This window comes from Leucopleurus acutus (assembly GCF_964270905.1).
Source record: "Leucopleurus acutus genome assembly, chromosome: 12".
NCBI classification, from domain to species: Eukaryota; Metazoa; Chordata; class Mammalia; order Artiodactyla; family Delphinidae; genus Leucopleurus; species Leucopleurus acutus.
Window position 1 is genome coordinate 47,283,337 of NC_139154.1, and position 14,419 is coordinate 47,297,755.

General features: G+C 45.6%; 1 protein-coding gene across 1 annotated transcript in view; it reads right to left on the minus strand.

Annotated features, from left to right (window-relative positions):
* Positions 1-1,103: 1,103 nt before the first annotated feature.
* Positions 1,104-14,419, minus strand: part of KIF3C (kinesin family member 3C) — a gene marked incomplete at both ends in the record, with an annotated part of 32,409 nt that continues 19,093 nt past the window's right edge. Inside the window, 5 exons of the mRNA XM_082851275.1 lie at positions 1,104-1,197; positions 1,437-1,609; positions 1,788-1,896; positions 12,345-12,461; positions 12,934-13,052. Of these exons, the coding sequence (XP_082707401.1) occupies positions 1,104-1,197; positions 1,437-1,609; positions 1,788-1,896; positions 12,345-12,461; positions 12,934-13,052 (612 nt within the window). The remainder of the gene's footprint in view (positions 1,198-1,436; positions 1,610-1,787; positions 1,897-12,344; positions 12,462-12,933; positions 13,053-14,419) is intronic.

The following is a 14,419-nucleotide window of genomic DNA, read 5'->3' on the forward strand; positions in this document are numbered from 1 at the left end:
TTGCACAATGCTGAAGAAAGGGTCAGTCTTGTCAACAAAACAGTGCCCAACATACGTGATTCAGAAACAGGGGTAACAGGCAGAGTTGGCAGGTTGCGCCTGGGCCTCCATCTCCTGTGCTCAGTGAGGGGGAAAAGCAACAGATTCTGTGGTACCTTTGTTTAGCCAGAGGGAGAAGGATACTGATCCCTTCCACTGTGAACGGGGACCCAGGCAGCTGCAAGGAAAATGATGAAAGCAGGAAGGAGCAGCATCTCGAAGATGGGGAGGTGGCCCGATTGCTTGTCGGCCAAGGTTAGTTCTCCGAGGGGACAGAAACAAAGGGCCGTCCCTCGATGACTGTCCACATTGTCTCTATTACTGTTCCATTTCCTGAAGGTCCCAAGGAGGCAGCAACCGGTGGGGTCACAATTCGCATCCGCGGGTTGGGAAGGTGGGCAGGAAGCAGAGTTTGGGAAGCCACGAGTTCTTGCCAAAGCTGGAAAGCATGGACCGTGTGGCTGAGGTCACTGGAGTCCTTGAAAAGGAGCCCAAGAAACCGAAAGAGGTTGTTTGCGACCCAGAAAGTGGAGAGCGGTCTCTGTCCCCCGGAAGCACAGGCTCAACACCACCAGGATGGACGTCTCTTGGCCTCGGTGGACACCTAGCATTTTTCTAGTCCCAGAAAGTGCTCAGGAGCTGCTTACCAGCAGTGCAGGAGGAGATGGGAGATTACGGAGCGCGCTGGGTAGAAAAAGCACTCTCTTCTCAGGCCCCGCCGCCCTCCCTTCTGGGGGCAACTGACAGGGAGGAGCATGAGGTCTGATTGGGGCGGGAGGTCTAAAGTCAGGAGACGAGGAGGCTGTGCGGCGACCATGGCAAGCTCAGGCGAGGGCACCTCTCCCACAAGAACTGAGCTCCACGAATAAATAACATTAATTAAATAAAGGAGGCTAAGAGCCAGCAGAGGCACGGTCTGCCAGATTCTCGCCCCGCACACATATGCACATGCGCACACACACACGCACGCACGCACGCACGCACACCGAGCGTCAGGCGAGATGATCCAGGGTTGGCTGCCCCGTCCCTGGGGTCTGGGGGATGGGCAGCCCGACTGAAGGTTGTCACTCGTGGTCTAGCGCTGTCGTGGGGAGCAGAGCAGCAGAGGCCAGCGAGGCGTGTGCAATGGAAGGTGGAGGCCGCTGAGGACTCTGGCACCTGCAGGGGAAGGAGATGAGATGGGCGAGAGGGGAGGGTGGGGAAGTGCAGGAAACAGAAAAGTGAGGAGTTTTCTTTCCCTTATCCTCTCGCTGTAGGAAGTTGGCTCCCACAGCCCCAGTTTTCACTCTCCCTTCATGCCCTTTGGGTACAACCCAAGCCCTCCTCAGCCTCAACCAGCCCATGGGGTTACCATGCCTTCTAAGTCTACTGCCCACTCTGACCGTGATGGTACTGACCAGGATCTGGACTTTCGGACTTTAGATGTGGAAGGTCTTTCCAGAAAGCTGTCCAACCGCATGAGTCTCTCCATGTGTAATGCACGGGGGTCTTGTTCTTGATCATGAGAGAATTCCATCTCAAAGACCGCTGGAGGGGACACATCCAACTCCAGAAACATGATGTTCTCGGCCTGTGGTGGGAATATCAGGCCAGACGTGAGCACTGGCCCTGATGCCTGCATCTTCTGGGCACTTGGGAAATAACGGGAGTAGCAAGGGTGATGAGGCAGGTAGAGGAAGCAGAGGTTGTGAGCATCACCTCCCTTGGGCGCTCTCTCCCCTCCCCCCTTCTACTTCCCAGCTTCTTACCCTATACCTGGGGTGTGACCCCATTGCCATGGCAACCCGAGCATACTGGCTGATAGGCCTCTTGTAGCCCACTGCAGATGTTGGCCGCTTCTTCATTTGGCTGTTACTGCTGTAGGGAAGAGGCTATATTTAAATCTATTTCCTCCGAACACAAAGGGAAAATGATATCATGATGGGTTAAGCACCATTCAGGTAGTCAGTAGGCCCTGCAGACTGCAGGTTCTGGAATTTTCTTTTCTTTGCTCTAATACAACCTGACAACTCAAAATAGTATAACACAAGGAGACACATATTTCTCCACTCTTGTTGCTTCAATTATTTTCCACAGTGAAAAGGTTTGACTAAAGGCTGGAAAAAAGAAAGGAAATCCAATCTTATTTTTAGCTGTCAGACTCGTAGACTGACTTCACACACTATATAAAACCATCAATTAGTGGTTCTGCTTTTCATTTTCCTTCATAGGATTTAACACAATAAAATGATTAGAAACTCAGGCTTGAACTGCAGGTGTTCCAAACTAGCCAAAACAATCTTGAAAAATAACAGAAGTAGAGGATTCACATTTCCCAGTTTCAACACTTATTTCAAAGCTATAGTAATCAAGGCTGTGTGATACTGGCAGAAGGACCGACCTATGGACCAATGGAATAGAATTGAGAATCTAGAAATAAACCCTCATATGGGGTGGGCCAAAAAGTTGGTTCAGGTTTTTCCATAAGATGTTACTGAAAAAGCCGAACGAACTCTTTGGCCAGCCCAATATTTTCAGTCAATTGATTCTCTATAAGGGTACCAAGACCATTCAACAGGGAGTGAACAGTCTCTTCAGCAAATGCTACAGGGACAACTGGATATCCACACACAAGAAAATGAAGTTGGACCCTTCCCTTGTACCATATATAAAAAACTAACTCAAAATTAATCATAGACTTAAATGTAGGAGCTAAAACTATAAAACTCTTAGAATAAAACAAAGGAGTAAGTCTTCATGACCTTAGATTAGGCAATGGTTTCTTAGATATGACATCAAAAGCCCAAGCAACCAAAGAAAAAATAAATAGGACTTCAATGAAAACTAAAAATTTCTGTGCTTCAAGGGACATCATAAAAAAAGTGAAATAACAATCTTCAAAATGGGAGAAATTACTTACAACTCATAAATGTGATAAAGGACTTGTATCTAGAATATATAAATAACACTTACAAATCAAGAATAAAAAGACAAATAACCCTGTTTAAAAGTGGACAAAGGATCTGGGTAGCCATTTCTCCAAAGAAAATATACAAATGGCCAATAAGCACAAGGAAAGCTCAACATTATTAGTCATTATGGAAATGTGAATCAAAACCATAATGAGATACCACATCACAGCCACTAGGATGACTATAATCAAAGAAGACAGAAAAGAGCACATGTTGGTGAAGATATAGAGAAATGGGAAACTTCATGCATTGTTGATGGGAATATAAAATGATGCAGTCACTTTGGAAACAGTTTGGTAGTTTTTCAAAAAGTTAAACATAGAGTTGCCATATGACCTAGTACTTCCATTACTAGATACATATAATCAAGAGAACTGAAATCATGCTCACACAAAAACTTGTATATAAATGTTCATAGAAGCATTATTCATAATAGCCAGACAGTAGAAATAACCCCAATGACCACTGACTTATGAATAAATAAACAAAATGTGGAATATCATAGAATGGAATATTATTTGGCAACAAAAAGGAATGAAGGACTGATGCATGCTACAAGGTGGATGAAACTTGAAAACATTTTGCCAAGTGAAAGAAGGCAGACACCAAAGACCACATGTGATATGATTCCATTTATATCAAGTATCTGGAATAGGCAAGTCCATAGTGACAGAAAGTAGATTGGTGGTTTCTTAGGGATGGGGACACTGGGGAGAATGAGAAGTGACAGCTAATGGGTTTGGGGTTTCTTTCTGGAGTGATGAAAATGTTCTGGAATTAGATAGTGGTAATGTTATACAACTCTGTGAATATACTAAAATCCACTGAATTATACCCTTTAAAATGGTGAATTTTATGATATGTGAATTACATCTCAATAAAGGTATCATTTATAAAACATACAAAACTCAGGCTTGGCTTTTTTTGTTTGTTTTTTTTGGCCGTGTATCGTGGTCTGCAGGATCGCAGTTCCCCGACCAGGGACTGAGTGCTGAAGGCACTGAACCCTAACCACTAGACCACCAGGGAACTCCCAGGCTTGGCTTTTAAAAAGTGCATATTCTTTGACCCAAATTCCCAGTCCTAGGAATTTCCCTAAGGAAATAATCAGAGATAGGGACAATTTATAAGCAGAGATGTTTGCTGCAATATTATTTACAAATGCAAACAATTAGAAACAACCCAAATGTGCACCAATAGGGACCAGTTTATTATTCAGCCAAGTGAAGGAATAGTATGTAGTCATTTAAATTGTCTTATGGCTCTGTGTAGACATGAAAAGGTTTCCACAACATAGTAAATAAAAAAGCAGATAAGAAGATGACATTTTTTTGTTTTGTTTTTATAGGAGTGTGTGTACGTGCATGGATGCTTAGAAAAAAGTCTGGATATTCAACAAAATGTTAACAATGATAGTCTTTGGATCGAGTGATTATGGGTGATTTTTATTACCTTTATGCCTTTCTGCAATATCTAAATTTTTTACAATGTATGGTTAATCTTATATCTAATAAATTATTTCAAATACTCAGAAAAGCATGGAATATATATCTGTTCGCCTATCATCCAGCATTGTCAAATCTTAACATTTTTTTTTTTTTTTTTTTTTTAGACACGGTTTTTAAGGCTCCATCACTTTCCTTATCCAGAATTAATCACTCTCTTGAGTTTAGTGCTTATCAATGTCAGGCATATTTTTATACTTATTTATATATGTGGCTATTCATAAACAATATATATGGTGTCTGTATGCCTACTCCTAAGTTTTATACTGTATGGTATACATACTATATTGTTTTGTGCCCAACAAACATGGCTTTTATATTTATCCATGCTGCTCTAGATTAGATGATTAAAGTTTAACTATATTGACTATCTTAAGGTTTCAATATAGCATTTTATATATGTTATATATATATATATTTTTAATATATTCTCTTGTTGATAGACATCTAGGTCAATTCCTTTTTCTCTCTCCCTTTCTATTTAACACAGTGCTGTTGTGAAGAGTTCTGTGTAGGTATCTTGAAGTACATAGTCAAGTTTCCCTGGGGTATATACCCAGGAACGGAATGGTTCCGATGTGCATTTTCCGCTTTACCAAATTGCCAAATTGCTTTTCCAAGTGGCTATATACCACGAGAAAGTTCCCATTGCTCTATATCCTGGCCAACTCATGGTATGTTAAGACTTTTTACTCTCAGCAACTTAATGAGTGTGAGGTATTGTATTATTCAAAACAAAGATAGGAAAGAAAACAAGTTATTTCCACTAAAAAACACAATACAGGGTTTGGAGTGAGGTAGATCTGAGTTTGAATGTTGGCTCTACCCCTCACAACTTTGTTACCTTGGGAAGCAGCTTAGTATCTCTGAGCCTCAGATATCTCATCGCGATCCTACAGAATTGCTGAGATTAAACAAGATAAGCACTTAGCACAGTACACCGCAAGGGCTCAACACGTGGCAGCTGTGATGATTATTAATTCTCAATTCCACTTGCTAATTTCAAACAGGGATACAGATAAGCAACGAAAAAAGCCAAAAGGCAGACAGAAAACAGAAGAGAAGAAACAGGCTGAGTAATTCAGAGATAGGACACTCTGTCCTTGAATAGGAGAACAAGCCGTGCAGGCGCCGACGGAACAATGCACGCCTTCTGCCACAGAGAGTAACAAGAACCACATTCCCAGGATTTTTTTTTACCAAGTGTATATAAAAGAGTGCGGATCCCACTTAGGGTCCCTGCCGACCCCTCTTCATAGATGAAAACAAGGAAGATGAGGCTGTGGAAGCCCCAGCTGGTTCTGCTGCTATGGACCCTCTGGAGGGTGGGCGGGCTGTGCATGTGGAGAGTGGCAGCACCGGGGGAGGGGAGCGGGAAAATCAGTAAAATAACAACTTATCATTTATAAGGTGCATCTGTGCATCCCATTTGAACTTTACAACCTCCTGAGGTGCAGGCAGGGCAGACAAGGAGATGAGGCTCAGAAAAGCAAAAGCGCCTTTGTGTCCAAGATCATACGATTAGGAAGAGACTCGGAATGGATTCTTCCCAAATACTCTTTTTAGGATGCCACGCTGTCTTTCAGGAGCGCACACAGAACAGCCTGGGCCTGAGTGTGCCTTGAAGGCTGCAGGCTCTGGGAACAGCACAGGGGGACAGGGCTGGGTGAGCAGAGCAGTGGATCAGGGTGAATTGGCAGCCTGACCCAATAAAGATGCCAGGGCTATTCTGGGTGGCAGGTGGGAAGAAGGGGGTGGGGGAGGGGAGTCTGTAATTGGGACACCAAGCTTCCCATCTACTCTCTCCTCTGCCTCAGGCCTACTTTCCATGATTGATCCGTCTGTAGTAAGCAGGTTGTGGCTGACAGCCTAGAGTGGAGGCCTGGCTCTGCAAGTATTCATCCCTCTTGAAAGAAACCCACAACAGCTATCCTGTGTGTCATAGATCCCCAGAGTTCTCTTACGACCCTCCCTCCACATAGCTTCTATCACGAGATTATATAGATTTTCCTCTTAATATTAAAAAGTTCTCTCTCAGTCCCATCTCAGAGGCTGACCCCAATCTCATTACCAGCTCTGTCTGCTCACCACCTTTCTCCCCTCCTGTTCTGAAAACCGGCAGCCAGCATCATAGGGTGTGTTTTCCTTCTCGGTCCTTTACAAGCACCTGACACAGCAAATCTGACTTTTCTCCATGATTGGATCCCTCCTTCCCTGCAGGTGAGCTGTCCACCTTGTAGCGTCCCCCCTGCATGTCTGAAATCCCACTCTTCTTCCCAGTTCCCCTTCACACGGCACACAGCCTGCCTGGGCAGGCAAAAACTTCTCCCTGTTTCAGATTCTTTTTCAGCTGTCACAGGCCTGTGAATGAATCTAGGGACTCAACTCAGAGCTGAGCATGTTCTGACTGAGGTAAACTTTGCCTCTGTAAGGAAACCAGTTTAACTTTCTATCCTGATTCTATTTAGAGCAAGGAATGCTCTGCTCTCTCTCTCTCTAAATTTGGAGGCAGCCTGATTTAAAGATCAAAATCTAGAACGAAAGCAACAAACCAAACTGTCCTTCTATGGCACTTGTAAGGCATGATGGCAAACTGGTTTCTCTGGAGTGCCCACAATTATCATACTGGCTTACTGGTACTATTTTTTTTTTTTTACTCGTACTATTGCACCATTTATGGATCATCTTCTCTGTGCCAGGTACTGGCCTGGAACACCCTCCACCCCACCTCCAACACGCACCACACACACTATCTCACTTCAATCTTGATAGTCCTGCAGGGATTTTTTTTTTTTATCCCGACTTTTATCTGAACTTGGGTTCAGAGAGGTTAAAAAAAAACCTTCTCAAGGCAGAGCAGGGACTAGAATTCAGAATGTTCTAAATCCAAAATCCAGTCTCTTTCTACTGCACCACGATACTTTGAAAAGAGTCTAGGATAGCAGGGATTGCAAAAGGCAAGTGGCTAAAGTTACAAATAGAATTTTGTGAACTGTAAACCATGGGCTACAGACATTGCCAAATATACAACCCTTAGAAGACAGTTTTGTATAAACACAATTAAAAATAAGGTCCATGATGAGTAACCAAAAATAAAAGGTCATATTTGTAAAATAGTTATGGTTAGAGCTGGCTGCAGAAATGTGTTTTGCAAAGTAACGTTAACACAAAATTGTTTGTGATTGTGGAAGGGACCTCACCTGAAGTTATTGTGCATCAATTAGCAGTGGCCTAGAGGTAGTGGAGAAAAAAGAAAAAGGGATAGACGTCCAGAATAAGTTGATACAGAGTGTGTTTCAAGAGCTCCCCGACAATAACTCCTTGTTTTAAAGAGAGGCTCGGGGAAGAGTGTGTGGGGTAAATGCTTGCAGCTAGTGGAAGAGGGGAAACGTTTTTCCAACAAAACCTTTCTAAAGGGACGGTATGACTTTAGGTAATTTCTTTCCAACAATGCTTTTTTCCTCTCCTTTTGAGCAGCCTTCAGTGTTCTAATCCCCAACACACCACAGGCCAAACTGAAGCAAAATATTCCACACTTGAATTGAGCAAATGGGACAATGCCTTGATTAGTTAAATATGCTTTGGGAAGAAAGAGGTTTTTCAGCCCTGATTAAGTTATGTTGCAAACAGTGGGACCCAATCCTCCCAGAGAGGCAGCTTGTTCTACAGTCTCAGTCCACAGGGCTCCCCGAAATGCGGGAAGCTGCGTCCAAGGACCTGCCCACCCTCAGCCTCCCGCTATGAAAGGAGGGGCTTGGGGCAAAAGGTCTCAGAGATCCAGGCCAGTGATTCTTACACCGTGATGCTACCCTGGGGCTCTCTGTTGCTGAGTCACTATCATGCTTGGGAATTCCAATTAGGAGGGAATTGTTTTTACTTTATTTTAACCACCAACTGCTGCTATACAAAAGTAATTTAAAAAAAAAAGAATTTATTGAGATTGAATTTATTTAAAAATGAATTTATTGAGCTGTCAGAGCTTAAGGATTTTGGGCTGCACCGTGCGGCATGCGGGATCTTAGTTCCCACACCAGGGATCAAACCCGTGCCCTCTGCAGTGGAAGCCTGGAGTCTTAACCACTGGACCGCCAGGGAAGTCCCAGTAGAAAGTAATTTTAAAAATTTGTTTTGTATAAAAACTTCCTAGATCTATTATTACTTTTCTTTTTTTTTTTTGTAATTTATTTATTTATTTATCTATTTTTGGCTGTGTTGGGTCTTCGTTGCTGCGTGTGGGCTTTCTCTAGTTGTGGCGAGCGGGGGCTACTCTTCTTTGTAGTACGTGGGCTTCTCATTGTGATGGCTCCTCTTGTTGCGGAGCACGGGCTCTAGGCGAGCGGGCTTCAGTAGTTGTGGAATACGGACTCAGTACTTGTGGCTCGCGGGCTCTAGAGCACAGGCTCAGTAGTTGTGGCGCACAGGCTTAGTTGTTCCGCGGCATGTGGGATCTTCCCAGACCAGGGCTCAAACTCGTGTCCTCTGCATTGGCAGGTGGATTCTTAACCACTGCACCGTCAGGGATGCCCTATTATTACTTTTCTTTAGTATTTTTGTGATTTTTTTTTAAGTTCTGAGATAAATATTATTTATTGCAGTTATCAGACAATGGACAGGTGACATTAGAAAAAATAAAATAATCTGTAGTAGTAATTCAGAATAGCATGTAGTTGACTACCTGGTATTTATTATGTCTTTTTGAAGTAATTTATTTATTGGAATTTTTCTTAAAGAAATTTATAATACCTGTTTATATCAACCGTATTTAAGTACAGTGGAGAACACTGGGATGTCACAATTGCCTTAATACATTTTACCCTTACCCAGATATATTTTGATATTTTGAGGAGGTACATAAATATTCTGTATAAAACAGCATGTTTAAGTTGTGAATATACTTAATCATAATTTTGAAAAAGCTTGTAAATGTAGTTATATCCTTACAATTTTAATATAAAATTTTAAGGGAACACAGTCTATTTGGGATCCAGTTAGAAGCACTGCTAATAGAGATGTACAAATGCAGGCTGGGGAGCAACTGTGTGCAGAGTTAAGTCAAAGGGGTATGTATGTTGAGACCAGTTCTTCCCAAAGAGTTATGGGACACTATAGCGTAAGCTAAAGCCCACTGCCTGCTTTGAGCCCATTTTTTGTTTGTTTGTTTGGTTTTTTGCTTGTTTATTTGTTTCTTTGTTGTTTTGGCCTCCTCGTGGCATGCGGGATCTTAATTCCCTGACTAGGAATGAAACCCGTGCTCCCTGCAGTGGAAGTGTGGAGTCCCAACCACTGGACCGCCAGGGAATTCCCCACAAGCAGCTTTTGAGGAAAGAGCCGAATTTTTAGGCTTCCTAATGGCAAAGAAAACACTGAATCTTTCTCTCTTTGCATTACTTTCCGAGAGCAAGAAGGATGGTGGGGGGAATCAGAAGAGAAGGGAAAGGTGGGAAAAGAACATCACAGGCAACTCCCTCCGCCCAGAAAGGTTCTGGTTCTGAAGCCTAGAAAAGAACATGTAAAGAGCACAAATTCTCCTTTGAAGCAAAGAGAGGGATAAGAGGCTAGGAAAGGCAATAGCTCAACAGTAAGCAAAGATAGCAATCTATATTTTGGAGGACTTCGTTCTTTTTAAAAGTCGTTACTGGGCTTCCCTGGTGGCGCAGTGGTTGAGAGTCCGCCTGCTGATGCAGGGGACACGGGTTCGTGCCCTGGTCCGGGAAGATCCCACATGCCACGGAGCGGCTGGGCCCGTGAGCCATGGCCGCCGAGCCTGCGCGTCTGGAGCCTGTGCTCCGCAACGGGAGAGGCCACAACACTGAGAGGCCTGCGTACCGCAAAAAAAAAAAGAAAAAAAAAAGGTGTTACTGGTATCTACTCTAAAAATCATTTAACATGTGCTGTTTTAAGATAGCTGTTTTATTTTTAAAAATCTGTGAATGGTTTTTCAGTGTATGCAAACCATTTTATTTTTGCAAAAAAAAAAGAGAAAGAAGTTATTTAAAAGGTTTTTTAATTTAAAAGTTATTCGAGTAAAAGGAAGAAAGTAAACTTAAAAAAAACCAGAACAAAGAATGGAGATTCATAACCATTAAGCAGAAAGCTTATCTTAGCTTCAGGCAAAGCACCCACCATGCTTTGGAGTCTGGATTCTGTGCTTAGGTGGTCAAGTAAAAACTGCAGGGACAACGTTTTGAGAAATGAATAAACTCCTCTGAAGCATGAAATTTTCAAAACTCAAATCAAGATCCATTCTCAGTTCCAGATTAAAGGAGATGGAACAGGCATGACAATTAAATGCAATGCACCATCGCAGGTGAGCTGGTGGGGGAATTGCTGTAAAGGACATTATTGAGGTAACAGAATTTCCTGAATTTGATCACTGTACCGTGGTTATGTAAGAGAATGTCCTCACTCTTAGGAAATATGGGTAAAGGGTTGACTGTCTGCAATTTAATCTCAAATGGTTGACGGGAGGGGATTAATAAAGCAAGATGTGGCAAGATGCTAACAACCGGGGAGTTTGGGTGAAGGGCATATGGGAATTCTTTGTACTATTCTTGCTTTTCAAAATTAAAAAATTTTTAAAAACACACGCCTTCTCAGAGCGTCTCTCATCCCATCTCTATCCAATGTAAAGAAATTCCTCCACCTACAAACTTTAAACTCAAGAACTCTGTAAGCACAAAATAACTCTACGAAGCAGAAGCCTCCCCAGCATCTTCCTCCAGCAGATGGTGCTGGAGTGGTAGTTTTTGAACCTAGCTTCCTGTAGAATCAGCTGGAAGCCTTGAAAACAATTTTTCTTAAGCCCTGGGATCCATGCAAGACCCTTTAAATCAGACTCTCTGGAGCCCAGCTCACAGGTGATTCTAGTTGCAGACAGGGTGGAGAACTTCTGCATTAGATGACGTACTACTGCAGGCCTCCAGTTAGATTGGAAAGGTGGATTTAAATCCAAACTGATGCCATTGAAAAGTCCTTTACTCAAGAACTTGCCACTTACAAACTTGTGTAGTGTTGCCTTGCGTAGGATCAGCCCTTCAGAAAGTAGACAAATTAAGTAGGCATCTGTTGCTCCAGTGAGAAGCTGTAGACCTCTACAGCTAGCTTCCCACCCCAGCTTTGGGGAGACTCCTGCCCTATCTTGGCGTTAATATTCCTAGGATAGATAGAGCAAAGAATCTCTAGGGAAGTGCATTGGTGTCAGGCCTCCTGAACACCTCTGTACACAGATTGTCAATGAAGGGACAGTGGTCCAGCTGGGTGAGGTAGTCACTCTGCTGGGTTTGAATATCCAGTCTTGTTCTTCATGGCCACCAGCAGAGGGAAAGGCACACCCAGAGCTAAATGCACTTAGCTCTGTTACCTAAGAGCTAGGATGTGGAAACAGGTGGAAATGCTGAATCACCCAGCTGAGTGAGGCTACAAGGACCTCACATCTCTATCATTTCTTGATCTGATTACTTTTCTGTATTCCCCACTGGACTGTGAGCTCTGACTGTGTCTGATTTACCTTCCATCTGCAGAGTCTCCTACAGTGTCCAACACATAGTTAGTGCTTGGCAATATTATCTGTTGTTGCTGTTTTTGGCATCTGACAAATGAATACTCACCAGACTGGCCAAATGTTAGCCAGCTAGTATTTTCTGCATCCCAGACCAATGAGACACTGTACTTGACACTCCTTCCTTCATGGAGACCCCAACATTAGGTCCTGGGAAACCCATCCTCCATCTGCATCCTTCCCAGCCCTCCCCAATCCACTAAAACGTCCGTCTCCCCCAGGCCCCTGGCCACCCCGGGCCTGGGGCGAGCTGGCAAGTCCCTAGGCCCAGACAGCTGGTGAAAGACTCACGCTCCACCGGGCATGAGGGGCTGGAACTTCCATTGCTCCTCCTCGCAGTCCAGGAAAAGCCGGTTCATGATCTTGTTCTTCTCCTCAGGGGGGATGAAGTTCTCGATGATTAGGTACCTGGGAGGAGGAATGAGGTAGACAGGGGATCACGTGAGACCGCACAGTGTATATGAAGGTTGAAGGATGAGAAAAAAGAAGCAAAGAGGCGGAGGGAACAGAGAAGGTGGAAAAACCAAAAAGTCGGGGGGAGGGAATCCCTAGAGAAATAATAGAGCTTGCAAATCACAGTTCCCAATGCAAAGATTATAGACCCAGGGCCTTAGGAGTTACTTCCGGGCAGCACCCGGCATGCACTTTGCGGAGTGCATCAAATGCAGGCCGAGGAGAGGAAGGAGGAAACAGGAGGTAGAGGAAACTCCAATGGGCCCCTCCCCCATCCCTCAGACACACTCTGTTCCTAAGGTACATGGACATGGGTGAGGAGACAGTTGGAATGAAGCCTTCAGGAAAGAGAGGAGCCTGTCAGGGAGAGGCCCAGGGCCTGAGGGATGGCTGTGAGAGCCCCAGATGGAAAGAGGAGGGGCCCTACTTGAGCTTGAGCTCCCGGGTCTGCTCATTCTGTGCCTCTTCCAGGTCTTGCCGCACGCGGATGTACTCATCGTGCTGGTCCTGGATCTCCGCCTTCACCGCCTGCAGCTTGGCGTAGAGCTGGGTGGGGACAGGTGCAGCTCAGAGGCTGTGCAGTGTGGCAACCAATGTGGCTCCGCTCTGCTCACCCAGCCTGGGTCCCGACGGCTGCAGGCTCAGGGTCCACCAGCTCGGTCCAGGATGAGCCCAGGGCCCACCTCTGAAGCTCCCTCCTGCCCCACCATCCATCGGAATGGGTTATTCTAAAGGCTGCCCTGTCCTTCCCACACTGGCCTGTTAACCTGCTCTCTCAGCTGCTGTCCACACCGTGCAATGTTCAAATCTGAAGGGACCCGAGGGATCTTCTGGTCCAACACCCCCTTTTATAGGTGAGGAAACTCAGGCACAGACTTGCTCAAGGTTATACAATGAGATAACAGAAGAGCCGGAATCAGGACGCAAGTATCAGGACTGCCATCCAGGGCTCAGGGAAGGAAGGGAGCCTCAGCCAGTTTGCAAGGTGACCCATCCTACTCCTGCCTCTCCAGCGGCTCTCAAAAGTAGGGGTGTGGGGCTTCCCTGGTGGCGCAGTGGTTGAGAGTCCGCCTGCCGATGCAGGGGACACGGGTTTGTGCCCCGGTCCGGGAGGATCCCACATGCTGCGGAGCGGCTGGGCCCGTGGGCCGTGGCCGCTGAGCCTGCGCGTCTGGAGCCTGTGCTCCGCAACGGGAGAGGCCACAGCAGTGAGAGGCCCGCGTACCGCAAAAAAAAAAAAAAAAAAGTAGGGGTGTGGAGGGCAGCTCCAACCTTCCTGTCCCACTCCTAACCCACTGAAAGCTGTGTCCCTGGAAACTGCCACTGGAGCTGGGCCTCTGCCTGGCCTGCTCTGGGGCAGACACCTCAGCAATCTAAGGGCTCTCCAGGTTCTTCCCAGAATCCAGACTGGAATTTGCCGCCTCCTGCCCTAGGCCCTCAGCTTATGCACACGCCTTTCCCTGGCCATGGACTTTGCAGGGTCCTGGCAGCCAACATTCTCATCCCTGGAGAGCCCTGTGCTCCCTCTCTGAGCGCTCCCAGGCTCGAGTCTCCTCAGGTTTCCCCACCACTCCCCTGGCCTGCTCTGTGCCTGGTTATCCAAACTGTGACTCACTGGTGACACCAGAGTAAAGGGGGAAGTTACCCAGGACCACGAGGATGGCAACCCTGGAGAGTGGAAGTAAAAGTGTTCCCAGCCTGTCCGGCCCCTCCTGGCCCAGGAGGAAAGGCTCTATCCCACCCCACCCAGACCCCCGCCTCCCCCTGCTCCTCACCCAGCACCCACGCAGTGTAACTCAGGGGGTCAGCAGTCCAAGCAAAGCGGGGAGGGGTCGCTAAAGCACACGCCCCTTGGGCAGGTGGCGCCTCGGGCAGAGGCTGCCAGGCCCTTACACGCCTTGACCCAGTTCTGT